This window comes from Scyliorhinus torazame, chromosome 15, assembly GCF_047496885.1.
Source record: "Scyliorhinus torazame isolate Kashiwa2021f chromosome 15, sScyTor2.1, whole genome shotgun sequence".
In the NCBI taxonomy this organism is placed as follows: Eukaryota; Metazoa; Chordata; class Chondrichthyes; order Carcharhiniformes; family Scyliorhinidae; genus Scyliorhinus; species Scyliorhinus torazame.
Window position 1 is genome coordinate 134,306,069 of NC_092721.1, and position 14,293 is coordinate 134,320,361.

Here is a 14,293-nt window from a genome sequence, read left to right on the forward strand (position 1 = left end):
GCCCCAATGGGGATCAGCTCTCCTCTGACCACCGCCTTCAGCACCTCCCAGACCACCCCTACTTGCACCTCCCCATTGTCATTAGCCTCCGGGTACCTCGCTATACAGTCCCGGACCCGTCCGCTCACCTCCTCATCCGCCAGCAACCCCACCTCTAGGCGTCACAGCGGGCACTAGTCCCTCTCCTCCCCCAACTCGAGGTCCACCCAGTGCGGAGCATGATCAGAAATGGCTATCGCCAAGTACTCCGTATCCTCCACCCTCGGAATCAGCGCCCTGCTCATGACAAAAAAGTCAATCCGGGAGTAGGCCTTGTGAACATGGGAGAAGAATGAAAATTCCCTGGCCTCGCAAACCTCCATGGATCCACCCCTCCCATCTGGTCCATGAAACCCCTCAGCACCTTGGCCGCCACCGGCCTCCTGCCCAACCAAGACGTAGAGCGATCCAATGTCGGATCTAGCACCGTGTTGAAATCCCCCCCCCTCCCCCCCCATTATCAGGCCCCCTGTCTCCAGGTCCGGAATCCGGCCCAGCATACGCCGCATGAACCCCGCATCGTCCCAATTCGGGGCATATACATTGACCAACACCACCCGCTTCCCCTGCAGCTTGCCACTTACCATCACATACTTACCGCCATTGTCTGCCACAATACTCGACGCCTCGAACAACACTCTCTTCCCCACCCAGATTGCTACCCCCCGATTTTTTTGCATCCAAACCCGAATGGAACACCTGCCCTACCCACCCCTTTCTCAACCTTACCTGATCCGCCACCCTCGGGTGCGTCTCCTGAAGCATGGCGACATCCGCCTTCAGCCCCTTCAGGTGCGCGAACACCCGGGCCTGCTTGACCCCATTCAGTCCCCTTACATTCCAGGTTATCAGCCGGATCAGGGGGCTGCTCACCCCCCTGCCGACTAGCCGTATCCCTTCCTACGCCAGCCACGTGCCCACACCCCCCGCACGGCCCCTTCCCCACAGCGGCAGACCCCAGCCCCGACCTCCTCTACCAACTCCAGCTCCCCCTTAGCCATTCCTGCAGCTACCCGGTTCTCTTCCCCCCCCCCCCCCCCCAGCTAGGTCCCCCCCCCCCAGCTGCATTGCTCCCCCCATTGCACTCCCGTAAGTCAGCTGACCCCGGCCACTCCCGCCGCTCCATCGAACTTCCCCCCCCCCCCCCCCCATCCGCTGTCCACCAGCGGGATCTCGTCCATTCCACTCCCAGCGCGGGAGAAAAAGCCCGCGCTTCCCAGCTCTGGCCCTGCCCCTTCAGCCCTAAACGTGGGAAAAAAAGCCTGCGCTTTCCACTCGCCCGTCCCCGCCTCCCCTGGCGCAGCACCCTTTCCAGGCCCGGTCCCACTACCCCCAACTCGGGCATCTCCCCCCCCCACCCCCCTGTGGGCCCCCATCTCCCCTACCGACCATCAACCCCCCAAGCAGTTTACCTACCCCCGCCCCCCCACCCCCCCCCCACGAGCCCGCCCGGCAGACCTAATTAAAACAATGCCCAATCAACCCCCAAAAAACAAAGAACCCCCCCTCGAAACACAACCCAACCATCCCTCCACCGCGACCCCTCATCCCTGACCCTTAGTCTGAGTCCAGTTTTTCGGCCTGAACAAAGGCCCACGCCACCTCTGGGTACTCGAAATAGTGGTGTCGATCCTTACAGGTGACCCACAGACGCGCCGGCTGCAGCACCGAACTTCACCCCCTTCCTGTGCAGCACTGCCTTCGCCCGGGTTGTAATCGGCCCTCTTCTTCGCCACCTCCGCGCTCCAATCCTGGTAGATCCGGACCTCCGCGTTCTCCCATCTGCTGCTCCGCTCCTTCTTGGTCCACCTTAACACACACTCTCGATCAGCAAACCCGTGGAACCGCACCAGCACCGCCCGCGACGGCTCGCTGGGCTTGGGCCTCCTCGCCAGCACTCGGTGGGCCCCCTCCAGCTCCAAGAGCCCCTGAAAGGCCCCCGCTCCCATCGGCGAGTTCAGCATGGTGACCACGTCGGCCCCCAAGTCTGATCCCTCCAGCCCCTCCGGGAGATCCAGGATCCGCAGGTTTTTCCGCCTCGACCGGTTCTCCATCTCCCCGAACCTCGCCTGCCATTTCTTGTGGAGCGCCTCCACCTTCACCGCCAGGCCCAGAATCTCGTCCTCATTCTCCGAGGCCTTCTGCCAGACCTCCCGGATCGCCGCCCCTTGGGCCGTCTGGGTATCCAGCAGCTTATCGATTGAAGCCTTCATTGGCTCCAGCAGCTCTACTTTCAGTTCCTTAAAACAGCGCTGGAGAAGCTCCTGCTGCTCTTGCGCCCACTGCCTCCATGCTGCCTGGTCTCCGCCCGCCGCCATCTTGGTCCTCCTCCCTCGCACCTTTCTTTGCTTCAATGCCACTTTTTTAATCGCCCCACTCCTGGTCCACTCCATACACTATCAGGGGAATGTTGCTATCCCCTTCCCACACCGGGAAACGTTGAACAAGCGCCGTTACGGGCCCTGTAAAGAGCCCAAAAGTCCGTTTTCAGCGGGAGCTGCCGAACGTGAGACTTAGCTCTGCATAGCCGCAACTGGAGGGGCAGCTGCAGCTTTGTGGTCTCTGGCATGCTGGATTTTGCAAGTTTGGCATTGCAGGTTCTCGAAGCATGCTAACCTAGTGCTTGCCTCCACGTGGACTGGTCAGCTGCAATGTTTTCCCAAGAAAGGTGGCCTGCAATGCAGAAGTTTATTAGACTCTTTTTAAGCCATCCTTGTGTCATTTGTGATCACACTTTACAACTAGGCCTACATTAAGGAATTTGATTATAGTGGAGGCAGGACGGATCCTGACCCCCTCAGCTGTTTTACATGATCCCAGAGGCAAGGAAGATTCAAGATATCTCGATAGCTAAGTAGCTGCAGTAAATGGCTGATTCAAGGTGTTTCTCTGCTTGCCATATCCACCAAAAGTACCAAATAATTTGAGGAGTCTTCCATGACATAATGGACATTTTTTCGCCTTCCAACATCTTTCCCTCTACTGTGAAGCAGAGGTTAACAGGTTTCACCACCAGAAGGGCTGGATAGGATTAGAAGTAGAAGGCTGTAGATCCAGAGAGGACTTCCAATCAGATTAGTTTCGACACATCTGGTGAACAAGATGAAGGGGATAGGCTTTGAATCCTCCCAAGGTATTTGATGCTCCCATCGCTGTTTGGATATTATATAATTTTGCCGAATTTTAGGGAATGAGATGGGGAAACTTTGTTCAAGTTTTTCTTGGGAACTGAAAGATTGAAATTGCTCTCTAGCACAGGGCTAAATAGCTGGCTTTTGAAGCAGACCAAGCAGCACGGGTTCAATTCCTGTACCAGCCTCCCCGAACAGGTGCTGGAATGTGGCGACTAGGGGCTTTTCACAGTAACTTCATTTGAAGCCTACTTGTGACAATAAGCGATTTTCATTTCATTTTTATGAATTACTCTCAGCTATTTTAATACATCCATTATACAGTTTTGAACAACCATGTGTTAAACTGGTAAAAATCTGTGAAGTAGGCAGTTGCGTTACGTTTATCATAGAATTTACAGTGCAGAAGGAGGCCATTCGGCCCATCGAGTCTGCACCGGCTCTTGGAAAGAGCGCCCTACCCAAGGTCATCACATCAACCCTATCCCCATAACCCAGTAACTCCACCCAACACTAAGGGCAATTTTGGACACTAAGGCCAATTTATCATGGCCAATCCACCTAACCTGCACATCTTTGGACGTGGTCATCTTCACATCTTGTTTATCACATTATTACAGATTACAACATTGTTTGATGGATAGTATTATATACTAAATGATATAATTCTAGATTTATATTATTTTTATGATAATCACATTGCCCTTGAAATGTATGTGTGTAGGTAGGGTGATGTACATGTATGGCAAAATATTTGTGCTTTTCAAGAAGGCCCTTCTAACCACCCCCACACCCCCCCTCCCGAACATTTGTGCGCTTCCTTTCGTTAACCAAATAAACCAACTCAACAAACTGTGGGATATACTGGGGGGATGGGTGGCAGCAGTACCCGCTGGTAGTGTCAATCAGGTTGACACTGCCAAGGAGTGGGATCTGAATGGAGTGTAGTCTTAAGGGGAGTATTAAAGTGGGGGACATCAAGATGGTGAGCATTTGGTGACCCCATAGCAGGGTGTTGCTCACCTTGGGTGAGGCACCGGTATCGGCAATTGAGGTGAGGGTTGATGCCTGCGCTGGAGGTTGCCTTTGCTGTTGAGAAGGGGAGGGGGGTGGAATCGGGATGGGGGAGGGCCTGAAGTGTTAGTCTGAAATCGGGACACAGGAGCCGGACCTGCTGGTGTCATCAGGTCCCGCGCACCCCATTCAGAGCACAGGTCACCCCAATCTCCAAAAGAATTTCTATGTGGGGGTGGATTGCAATCTGGATTGTGCTGAATTACTCTGCAGGAATTGTGCCTCGTTTCCAGCCGGAGACCTCACTTGGAAAATGTGGGGGGAGAATTGCCCCTTAAATGGATACTGCAACAAAATAAACAGAATCTCAAAAGAAAACTTAAAACATCAAAACAAAAAGTGATTTAAAGGAATTGATTGAGCGCCCCGGGACGATAAGGCACCCCAGTCCCCATGGTGCCCACCCGTTACGGAAGGCCTCGATGTTGCCGGCAGACACCGCATACCCCCTTTCCAGGGGGCACCCGGCGGTGAATATAGCTGGGGAAAAGGAGCAGATGACCCCCTCGACTGCCCGCTGCCTGGACCTCACAGCGCCAGAGACTCGGATTCAATTCCAGCCTTGGGTGACTGTCTGAATGGAGTTTGTACTTTCTCCCGTGTCTGCGTGGGTTTCCTCTGAGTGCCTTTGGGCAGCATGGTAGCGCAAGTGGATAGCACTGTGGCTTCACAGTGCCAGGGTCCCAGGTTTGATTCCCCGCTGGGTCACTGTCTGTGCGGAGTATGCACATTCTCCCCGTTTGGTGGATTGGCTATGCTAAATTGCCCTTAGTGACCAAAAAGGTTAGGAGGGGTTATTGGGTTACGGGGATAAGGTGGAAGTGAGGGCTTAAGTGGGTTGGTGCAGACTCGATGGACCAAATGGCCTCCTTCTGCACTGTATGTTCTATATGCTCCGGTTTCCTCCCACAGTCCAAAGATGTGCAGGTTAGGTGCATTGGCCATGCTAATTTGCCCCTTAGGGTGAGGTTACAGGCCGGGGATAGGGCCTGCGTTAGGTGGTCTTTCAAAGGGTTGGAGCAGAATCGATGGACCAAGTGGCCTCTTTCTGTACTGTAGGGATTCTATTGATGGTCAACTTGGGCAGACCCAGGAGCAGGCCCACGAGGATCACCCCCTCCTGCCAAATTTACTGGTGCGTTCGTTCTTTAAATCAAATCAAAAGCCCAGTGTACGTCTCATTGAGGCCAGTATCCATGTACTGTTTCCCCAGCAGCTCCCGCCCTCTCCTGCCTCCTGTGAGCGAATGCGGCGGCCCTTGTGCCGCCTTGGGGAGTTGTGTTTGGACACGTTGTCGCTGTCAATCATCCTGCCCCTCTGACCGGCTTTGGGTTTTCCGGAACCAGCTCGGGACCTGGTGCTGGTGGAGGGAGGGACGGAAAGAAAATTCTGCTGCATTAATAGTTCGGGGGATTGCGTGGGGGTTTTTTTTTTGTTTTGCTTTGCGGGGTGACATTATATCGATGTGTATTTTACTTGGTTTAATTTTATTGACTCAGTTGAGGTAGCGTTTTGGTAAATTGGCTGGGACCCTGTGCAGAGAGATAGTGGGAAGAGGAGAGGAGGATTAAAGTTATGTCATGGAAGCTATTTGGATCTATCAGTTCCGTCTGATAGTGATCGGCGACTCGACGGTGGGCAAGTCCTGTCTCCTCCAGCGCTTCACCGACGGCAGATTCAACGACGTGTCCGACCCCACCGTCGGCGTGGATTTCTTCGCCAGGCTGGTGGAGATCGAGCCGGGAAAGAGGATCAAGTTGCAGCTGTGGGACACGGCGGGGCAGGAGAGGTTCAGGTGCGCCGCGCTGCCCATCTCTCATCTCTTGTTGGGTGTGTGAGAGAGGGGAGGGGGTGTCAATTGGGGGTAAAACCCCTGTTGCTGCGGAGCTCTAGGCAAAGATGTCGTCCCCCCAATGATTTTGCACAGCTCCCGAACATCGGCGGAATGGTATAACTTTTTGGAGAAAGCGTCCCTTTTCCCCTTGTGTTTGGTGTGGAAGCCAGTTTTGCCAAACGTGCACTTGGCCCCTCGAGCTCCACGTCAACTTAAGTTCACACAAGTATTTTTCAACTAATTTTTTATGTGGACGGATTTGGATTGCTGATGGAGGGAGGGGGGGGGGGGTCTTACTGTCAGGGAGTTCTGCACTGGGAGGCAATGGGACTTGTTGATTGTGACAAACTATTTCAACCATATGGCCCACTGAATCCTAAGCACCAGGCTGTTGTAAAACGGTTTCGGATTGCAGTATTCCGGAGAATTAAGACCTTTAGTTTCTGGATGAGGCCTGGTTGAAAAATGCTGCATGAACACGGGGACAGGAGTTGGCCATTCAGCCCCCTCGGGTCTGTTCTGGAAGATCATAAAATATAGGAGCAGAATTAGGCCATTCGGCCCATCGAGTCTGTTCAGTAAGATCCCAGTTGATGTGCTGCAATTACCCATACCATTGCAAGCTTGTGTTTTAACCTCAGCATTTTGAGTTTAGTGGCAGCATATGTGATTTGTGACATCTCTCAGTAGCGTGTGGATGATTCTTAACATGGTGACCCTGCTTTCTTTAAAACAGGTTCAGGTTCATGAAATGAAATGTATTCTGTTAATTTTAGAGGAAATGTTCACGTGGTAATTGAATCACATTTATTAGAATGATTGGTAGGAACTTATGTTTAGCTTCGAGGAATTACAGAATAGTGTGTTGAATCTCCAACTAAATGAACTTTGCTTCCATTTGCTCAGTTGTATACTCTATTCCATGCTTTTTAAAAATTCATTTTACAGGACATGAGCGTTGCTGACTGGGCCTTAACAGCCCTCCATTTCAGAGGGCATTGTAGAGTGAACCAAATTGTTTTGTTGCCCAAAATACATTTCTTCATGCTCGCCCACATTAAATTGCATCTGCCCTGTCACCAGTTAGCCCATTCTGCTAACCTGTCTGATTTCATGATTATGCTTGGGTTGAGTAAATATTGGACTGTAGCAGCACGGTAGCATAGTGGTTAGCACAATTGCTTCACAGCTCCAGGGTCCCAGGTTCAATTCCTGGCTTGGGTCACTGTCTGTGTGGAGTTTGCATGTTCTCCCCATGACTGCGTGGGTTTCTGCCGGATGCTCCGGTTTCATCCCACAATCCAAAGATGTGCAGGTTGAGTGGATTGGCAAGCTAAATTGCCCTTGGTATCCAAAAAGGTTTGGTTGAGTTACGGGGATAGGTTGGAAATGTGGGTTTAAATGGGGTGCTCTTCCCAAGGGCCGGTGCAGTCTCGATGGGCTGAATGGCGTCCTTCTGCACTGTAAATTCTATGTAAAAGATGGTGAAGATATTCCGACAAATGCTGCTAGGGAGGAAGTTCCAGGATTCTGACCCAATGGCAATGAAGGAAAAGTGTTTTGTGTCCCAAGTTCGCACGGTGTGTGACAACATGGAGGTTGTGTGATCTTATAAGTGGTGAATGCCGTGAATTTGAGAGGTGCTGCAATGAAACTTGGCAAGTTGATGCAGTGCATCCTGTAGATAATACGCACAGCAGCCATGTTTGTCTGGAGGTGGATGTTAAATAGGACGATGGGATACCAATTAGCAGGTATGTTCTTGTGTGGTTGTACCTACACTCTTCCAGGCAAGTGGAGAGCATTCCATCATATTCCTGACATCCCTAGCAGTTGCAAGAGATGATTTTGATGAGTTGGGAGGCCAGCCACTTGCATTGGAATACCGCACTTCTGACCTGGTGACCACGGCGTTTATATTGGGCACATTTGAGTTTCTGGTCAATGGTGATCAGGAAGCTGATGGTGGGGGATTTAATGATAATGCCATTCAATGCCAAGGGGAGGTGAAATGGTCTTTGCCTGGTACTTGTGTGGTACATATGTTACTTGTCACTTAGCAGTGCAAACCTGTATGTTATCCAGATTTTGCTGAATGATGGACATGGGCAGTTTATTTATATGAGAAAATAGAAATTGAGCTGAATGCAGTGCGATTATTAGCATTATACCCTACTTCTGCGTTTTTATAGTTTGGGAAAGTGATTGAGGGAGCAACGCAAGTGCTAAGCGTGAACTCTGCCTTCAGGAACTTTTGCAGCGATATCCTGGAGCTGCGATGATTGGCTTCCATTCACCATAAATATTCTTGTTCCAAGGATGACTCTGGTCACTGGAGAGTTTGGCCTCTGATCCCTGTTAACTATGGGGCTCCTCAGCGCCACATTCTTCAGGAGTCAAAATAATTTTTCTCTGAGGGCTCTTTTTGCGATTTTTCTTGCAAAGGCTCCCTTTGATATTTGGGGGCTACTTGGATCTAAATATTTAAGTTAGAAACCAAACAGTTCTCGAAGCAGAAATCTGTAAACTCATTCAATGCTTCCATTAAAGGAAACAAAAGAAACAAGAGACTCCGTGCTGGGCGGGTGGCCAAGAGTCCAAAAACAATGAAACCATTTTCTTCATTCACCACCACCTCATCGCGTCGCCCTCCTGCAGTGGCTAATAATTAAAGCAAACTACGCTAGGAAGGGATCTAGCGGAGGGGGGGGGGGGGGGGGTTAACTGGGTTGCTGCTGCTGCTAAGGAGAAGGGGAGCTGTTATGGGATGGGGTGGTCGAGGCGGGAGGGCGCCGTCGGGGGGGGGGGGGGGTACACGGGTACGTGGGAACCGGGTGAGGAGCTGGGTTAAAAAAGGGGATGGCTAGTCGACAAGGGGGGGGGGTAAAGAGCCCCCCAACCCGGCTGATCACGTGGAACGTGAGAGGGCTGAACGGGCCGATTAAAAGGGCACGAGTACTCGCACACCTAAAGAAATTAAAGGCGGATGTGGTTATGTTGCAGGAGACGCATCTGAAACTGATAGACCAGGTCAGACTACGTAAAGGATGGGTGGGGCAGGTGTTTCATTCGGGTTTGGATGCGAAGAACAGGGGGGTGGCTATCTTGGTGGGGAAACTGGTACTGTTTGAGGCAAAGACCATAGTGGAGGAGAGTGGGGGTAGATATGTGATGGTGAGTGGCAGATTGCAAGGGGAGGAGGTGGTTCTGGTGAACGTATATGCCCCGAACTGGGATGATGCAAATTTTATGAGGCGTATGTTGGGACGTATCCCGGACCTGGAGGCGGGAAAGTTGGTAATGGGGGGAGACTTCAATACGGTGATTGATCCAGGGCTGGACCGATCGAGGTCCAGGACCGGGAGGAGGCCGGCAGCGGCCAGGGTGCTCAAGGACTTCATGGAGCAGATGGGAGGGGTAGACCCCTGGAGATTTAGTAGGCCTAGGAGTAAGGAGTTCTCATTTTTCTCCCATGTCCACAAAGTATACTCACGGATAGACTTTTTTGTCTTGGGAAGGGCACTGATTCCGAAGGTGACAGGGACGGAATATACGGCCGTAGCTATTTCGGACCATGCTCCACATTGGGTAGACCTGGAGGTAGGAGAGGAAAAAGAACAGCACCCACTCTGGAGAATGGATATGGGCTTATTGGCGGATGAGGGGGTATGTTTAAGGGTGAGGGGGTGCATCGAAAGGTACTTGGAACTTAATGACAATGGAGAGGTTCAGGTGGGAGTGGTCTGGGAGTGGTCACCGTTGAAGGCGGTGGTTAGAGGGGAACTGATATCCATAAGGGCACATAAAGGGAAGCAAGAGGGTAAAGAAAGGGAGCGATTGCTGAAAGAACTGTTGAGGGTGGACAGGCAATATGCGGCGGCACCGGAGGAGGGACTGTACAGGGAAAGACAAAGGTGACATGTGGAATTTGACCTGCTGACCACGGGTAAGGCAGAGGGCACAGGGTGTACAGTATGAGTATGGAGAGAAGGCGAGTCGGCTACTGACCCACCAACTGAGGAAGAGGGGAGCAGCGAGGGAGATAGGTGGGGTGAGAGATGAGGAGGGAGAGATGGAACGGGGAGCGGAGAGAGTGAACGGGGTGTTCAAAGCATTTTATGAGAGGTTATATAAGGCTCAGCCCCCGGAAGGGAAGGAGGGAATGATGTGTTTCTTGGATCAGCTGGAATTCCCTAAGGTGGAGGAGCAGGAGAGGGCGGGACTGGGAGCACAGATTGAGATGGAGGAGGTGGTAAAAGGGATTGGGAGCATGCAGGCGGTGAAGGCCCCGGGACCGGACGGATTCCCGGTGGAATGTTACAGGAAGCATATGGACCTACTGGCCCCGCTTTTGACGAGAACCTTTAATGAGGCTAGGGAAAGGGGGCAGCTGCCCCCGACTATGTCGGAGGCAATGATATCGCTCCTTTTGAAGAAGGAAAAAGACCCGCTGCAGTGTGGGTCCTACAGGCCCATTTCCCTTTTAAATGTAGATGCTAAGCTCTTGGCCAAGGTGATGGTGACGAGGATAGAGGACTGTGTCCCCGGGGTGGTCCACGAGGATCAAACTGGATTAGTTAAGGGGAGACAGCTGAACACTAACATACGGAGGTTGCTAGGGGTAATGATGATGCCCCCACCAGAGGGGGATGCGGAGATAGTGGTGGCGATGGACGCCGAGAAAGCATTCGACAGAGTGGAGTGGGATTATCTGTGGGAGGTGCTGAGGAGATTTGGTTTTGGAGAAGGGTATATCGGATGGGTACAGCTGCTGTATAGGGCCCCGGTGGCGAGCGTGGTCACGAACAGACAGCGATCTGATTACTTCTGTCTTCATAGAGGGACGAGGCAGGGGTGTCCCCTGTCTCCGTTGCTGTTTGCATTGGCGATTGAGCCCCTGGCCATAGCACTGAGGGGCTCCAGGAAGTGGAGGGGAGTGCTCAGGGGAGAAGAACACCGGGAATCCTTGTATGCAGATGATTTATTGCTGTATGTTGCGGACCCAGTGGAGGGGATGCCTGAGATAATGCAGACACTCGGAGTTTGGGGAATTTTCGGGGTACAAATTGAATATGGGTAAGAGTGAGCTGTTTGTGGTGCATTCAGGGGAGCAGAGCAGGGGAATAGATGACTTACCGCTGAGGAAGGTGACAAGAGATTTCCGGTACTTAGGGATTCAGATGGCCAGGAGTTGGGGAACCTTACACCGGCTTAATCTAACAAGATTGGTGGAACAGATGGAGGAGGATTTGAAGAGGTGGGACATGGTGCCCCTGTCACTGGTGGGTAGGGTGCAGGCGGTCAAAATGGTAGTCCTCCCGAGATTCCTCTTTGTGTTTCAGTGCCTCCCGGTGATGGTCATGAAGGCTTTTTTCAAGAGAATTGAGAAAAGTGTCATGAGTTTTGTGTGGGCCGGGAAGACCCCGAGAGTGAGGAGGGGGTTCTTGCAGCGTAGCAGGGATAGGGGGGTGCTGGCACTACCGAGCCTATGTGAATACTACTGGGCCGCCAATATCTCAATGGTGTGTAAGTGGATGGGAGAAGGGGAGGGAGCGGCGTGGAAGAGATTGGAGATGGCGTCCTGCAAGGGAACCAGCCTACAAGCAATGGTGACGGCGCCGTTGTCGTTCTCCCCGAAGAAATACACCACAAGTCCAGTGGTGGTGGCAACACTACAAATTTGGGGGCAGTGGAGACGACATAGGGGAAGGACGGGAACCTCGGTGCGGTCCCCGATAAGAAACAACCATAGGTTTGTCCCGGGGAGAATGGATGGGGGATTTGGAGCATGGCAGAGAGCTGGGGTTGTGCAACTGAGAGATCTGTTCATAGACGGGATGTTTGCGAGTCTGGGAGCGCTGACGGAAAAATATGGGTTGCCCCAAGGGAATGCATTTCGGTACATGCAACTGAGGGCTTTTGCAAGGCAACAGGTGAGGGAATTCCCGCAGCTCCCGACACAGGAGATTCAAGATAGAGTGATCTCAGGGACATGGGTTGGGGATGGTAGGGTGTCGGATATATACAGGGAACTGAGGGACGCGGGGGAGATCATGGTGGATGAGCTGAAGGGGAAATGGGAAGAAGAGCTGGGGGAAGAGATTGAGGAGGGGCTATGGGCTGATGCCCTACGAAGGGTAAACTCGTCGTCCTCATGCGCCAGGCTAAGCCTGATACAATTCAAGGTTTTACACCGGGCGCATATGACCGGAGCACGGCTCAGTAAATTTTTTGGGGTAGAGGATAGGCGTGGGAGATGCTCGAGAAGCCCAGCAAACCACACCCACATGTTTTGGTCATGTCCGGCACTACAGGGGTTCTGGGTGGGGGTGGCAAAGGTGCTTTCGAAGGTGGTGGGGGGTCCGGGTCGAGCCAAGCTGGGGGTTGGCTATATTCGGGGTTGCAGAAGAGCCGGGAGTGCAGGAGGCGAAAGAGGCTGATGTCTTGGCCTTTGCGTCTCTAGTAGCCCGGCGAAGGATATTGCTTATGTGGAAGGAAGCCAAACCCCCGGGCGTGGAGACCTGGATAAATGACATGGCAGGGTTTATAAAATTAGAACGGATAAAGTTCGCACTGAGGGGTTCGGCTCAAGGGTTCACCAGGCGGTGGCAACCGTTCATTGACTACCTCGCAGAACGATAAAGGAAATGGGAAGGTAACAGCAGCAACCCCGGGGGGGGCGTGGCGGGGGTGGGGGGCCCGGGCAGGTCCTCAGGGGTGTTTTTGTATAAATATTTGTATTAGGCTATGTATATTGGATTGTTTGATTTTATTTTTGGAAAGTTATTATTTTTGATAGGGCAGTTGCCATTTAGTTTATATATTATTTATTTCTTAAAAACGGCCACTGTTATACTGTTTTACTGTTGAAAAAAGGAAAACCTTTGTATTGTTTTGTTTGGCCAAAAATTTTTTGAATAAAATATATTTTAAAAAAATAATTAAAGCAAGCCCAGGGTGTGGAAGGGTGGGCACCTGAGTTTGCTGGGCTCCAAACTTTTTCTCTTCATCAAAACTTTTTAAAAAACACATGCACAATAACAGCCAAGACAAGCTAATATAGAGATGGACTCTTCTATAGCAGAATCATATAGAGAAAAGTCTAAAAGGTACAGAAAAAAAACATTTCCCCTCAACATATTTTCTTCCCAACACCAGATCAACCTCTTTTAAACGTTACTATAATTTATTGGATAGAAATAAAGGAGGAAGAAAGCCATTGGAAAGGATTTAACTTTTTTTTGTTTGGTTATTGTTCCAGCTGTAGCTTGTAGACTTGAAAGCCAGGCCCAGGAGGCGGGTTTTAGAAGGAAAATAAAGATGATAAAAAAAGCGAGCATTGAAAAATCATATACATAAATACAATAAGCCGTAATTGTGAGAGTGAGCAATGTTGCCTGTTGCCCACATGACCTTCACCACCACCTCCACCCCCTGCTTGGTCACTCTCATTCTTTCAGACCCAGATCCATTTTATCTGCACTGGATCCGCCACTAACTTGGCCTCCCCGTCGTCTCCTGTCTCCCATACCTCTGCCCCAACTCCCCAGTCACAGGTTCCCTCCCTTCCACCCATGCTGCTCTTCCAGGAGAAGGACCTTGCCGTTTCTCTCTCATGCTTGATGCACCTCCAATCAATCTCTGCATCTCCCCTGCTTTCAGACAGATACCTGCGCCTTTAATTGTTCAGCCCCAGGCTATATTGAGGCTGTAATGTAAGGTAATATTGTATAAGGACGACCTTTCTTGAATTTTGTGACCCGTCTGTGTCATTTTGTAGGGTACTTAGGACTTTTCAAAAGACAGACTTGCCCATTGTCCCTGTGTATTTTGAACCCCAATATTCTGTTACCTTGATATCAAGGGTAGTTCACTTACCTCGCATCTGGAATTCAGCTCCTGGTCTGGAGCCAAGTGGTCCTGGCCAAATCCAAACTGAACTTATCCTATATAATCTGAAAATGTCTTAGCTACTGTTCATATTGGATTAACCTAGTTTATTCATCTTTCCCTTAAACAGCGCAAATCCCATTTCCATGGAGGGTTGAAAAATTGTAGGAGGAGCCATCGCTTTCTCTTTCATTTTCAGCATCCTAGGTTGTATGTCATAAGGACCGGGTGACTAATTCTTTTTTGACTGTTATCTGTATTACCTATTCCGTGTTGTCCTCAAGTCCTCCCACTCACTGGGCAGCATGGTAGCACAAGTGGTTAG

At 51.2% G+C, this 14,293-nt stretch overlaps 1 protein-coding gene across 1 annotated transcript in view; it reads left to right on the plus strand.

Moving 5' to 3' along the window:
- Nucleotides 1–5,573: 5,573 nt before the first annotated feature.
- The window catches only part of LOC140391833 (ras-related protein Rab-39A), a 46,640-nt gene continuing 37,920 nt past the window's right edge, over nt 5,574–14,293 (plus strand). Inside the window, exon 1 of the mRNA XM_072476776.1 lies at nt 5,574–6,039. Within this exon, the coding sequence (XP_072332877.1) occupies nt 5,825–6,039 (215 nt within the window). The 5' untranslated portion in view covers nt 5,574–5,824. The remainder of the gene's footprint in view (nt 6,040–14,293) is intronic.